This window comes from Myotis brandtii, unplaced genomic scaffold (assembly GCF_000412655.1).
Source record: "Myotis brandtii unplaced genomic scaffold, ASM41265v1 scaffold1166, whole genome shotgun sequence".
Taxonomy (NCBI): Eukaryota; Metazoa; Chordata; class Mammalia; order Chiroptera; family Vespertilionidae; genus Myotis; species Myotis brandtii.
In genome coordinates, this window is record NW_005354034.1 from 442341 (window position 1) to 442895 (window position 555).

The 555-nt window shown below is 66.7% G+C and overlaps 1 protein-coding gene across 1 annotated transcript in view; it reads right to left on the reverse strand.

The window, feature by feature from the left end:
* Positions 1–555, reverse strand: part of KIAA1024 (KIAA1024 ortholog) — a 40168-nt gene that overhangs the window by 38864 nt on the left and 749 nt on the right. The window contains exon 2 of the mRNA XM_014529201.1: positions 7–555. Coding sequence (XP_014384687.1) covers positions 7–555 — 549 coding nt within the window. The remainder of the gene's footprint in view (positions 1–6) is intronic.

The window sequence follows — 555 nt, forward strand, 5'->3', positions numbered from 1 at the left end:
AGGACCGTTCGAAGTCGGGGACCTCTTCCGTGTTCAGGCTCCAGCTCTTGGCCGGCCAGGGCGTCTGCTTGCCCGGCCTCCCCCCCGGGCAGCGCCTGGCCTCCTGGGTCCCCATCACGGGAGTGGGCCCGAAATACGTGGACGCCTGCAGGTCGTCGAGGCTCTCGTGCTTGGCCCGCCTCTTGTCGGGGACCGGGGAGTACACGGCGTTCAGGTACCGGCCGTGGTAGGGCATTTCGAAGCTGTGATTGAAGAAGGGGGCCTTGGGGAGCTCCTTCCGGCTCTGGGGGTCCCCGTGCTCCCCCTCGGCCTTGTTCGCAGGGCCGACCAACCCGGGGGACACGGGCATCAGGTTGTGAAAATCCTCCTTGAAGATACTCCTTTTCTGGACGCAGGACTGGACCCCAAAGGGCCCGTCGTCGTCGACGTTGGCGACGAAGGTCCCCTTGATGTCGGGGGGCCCGGGCAGCGAGTCCTGATCGGAGACGGGCTCGCTGTCCAGGGTCATGGGGAAGTAGGTCCTCTGCATCTCACAGGGCTGGGGGCTGGCCACCG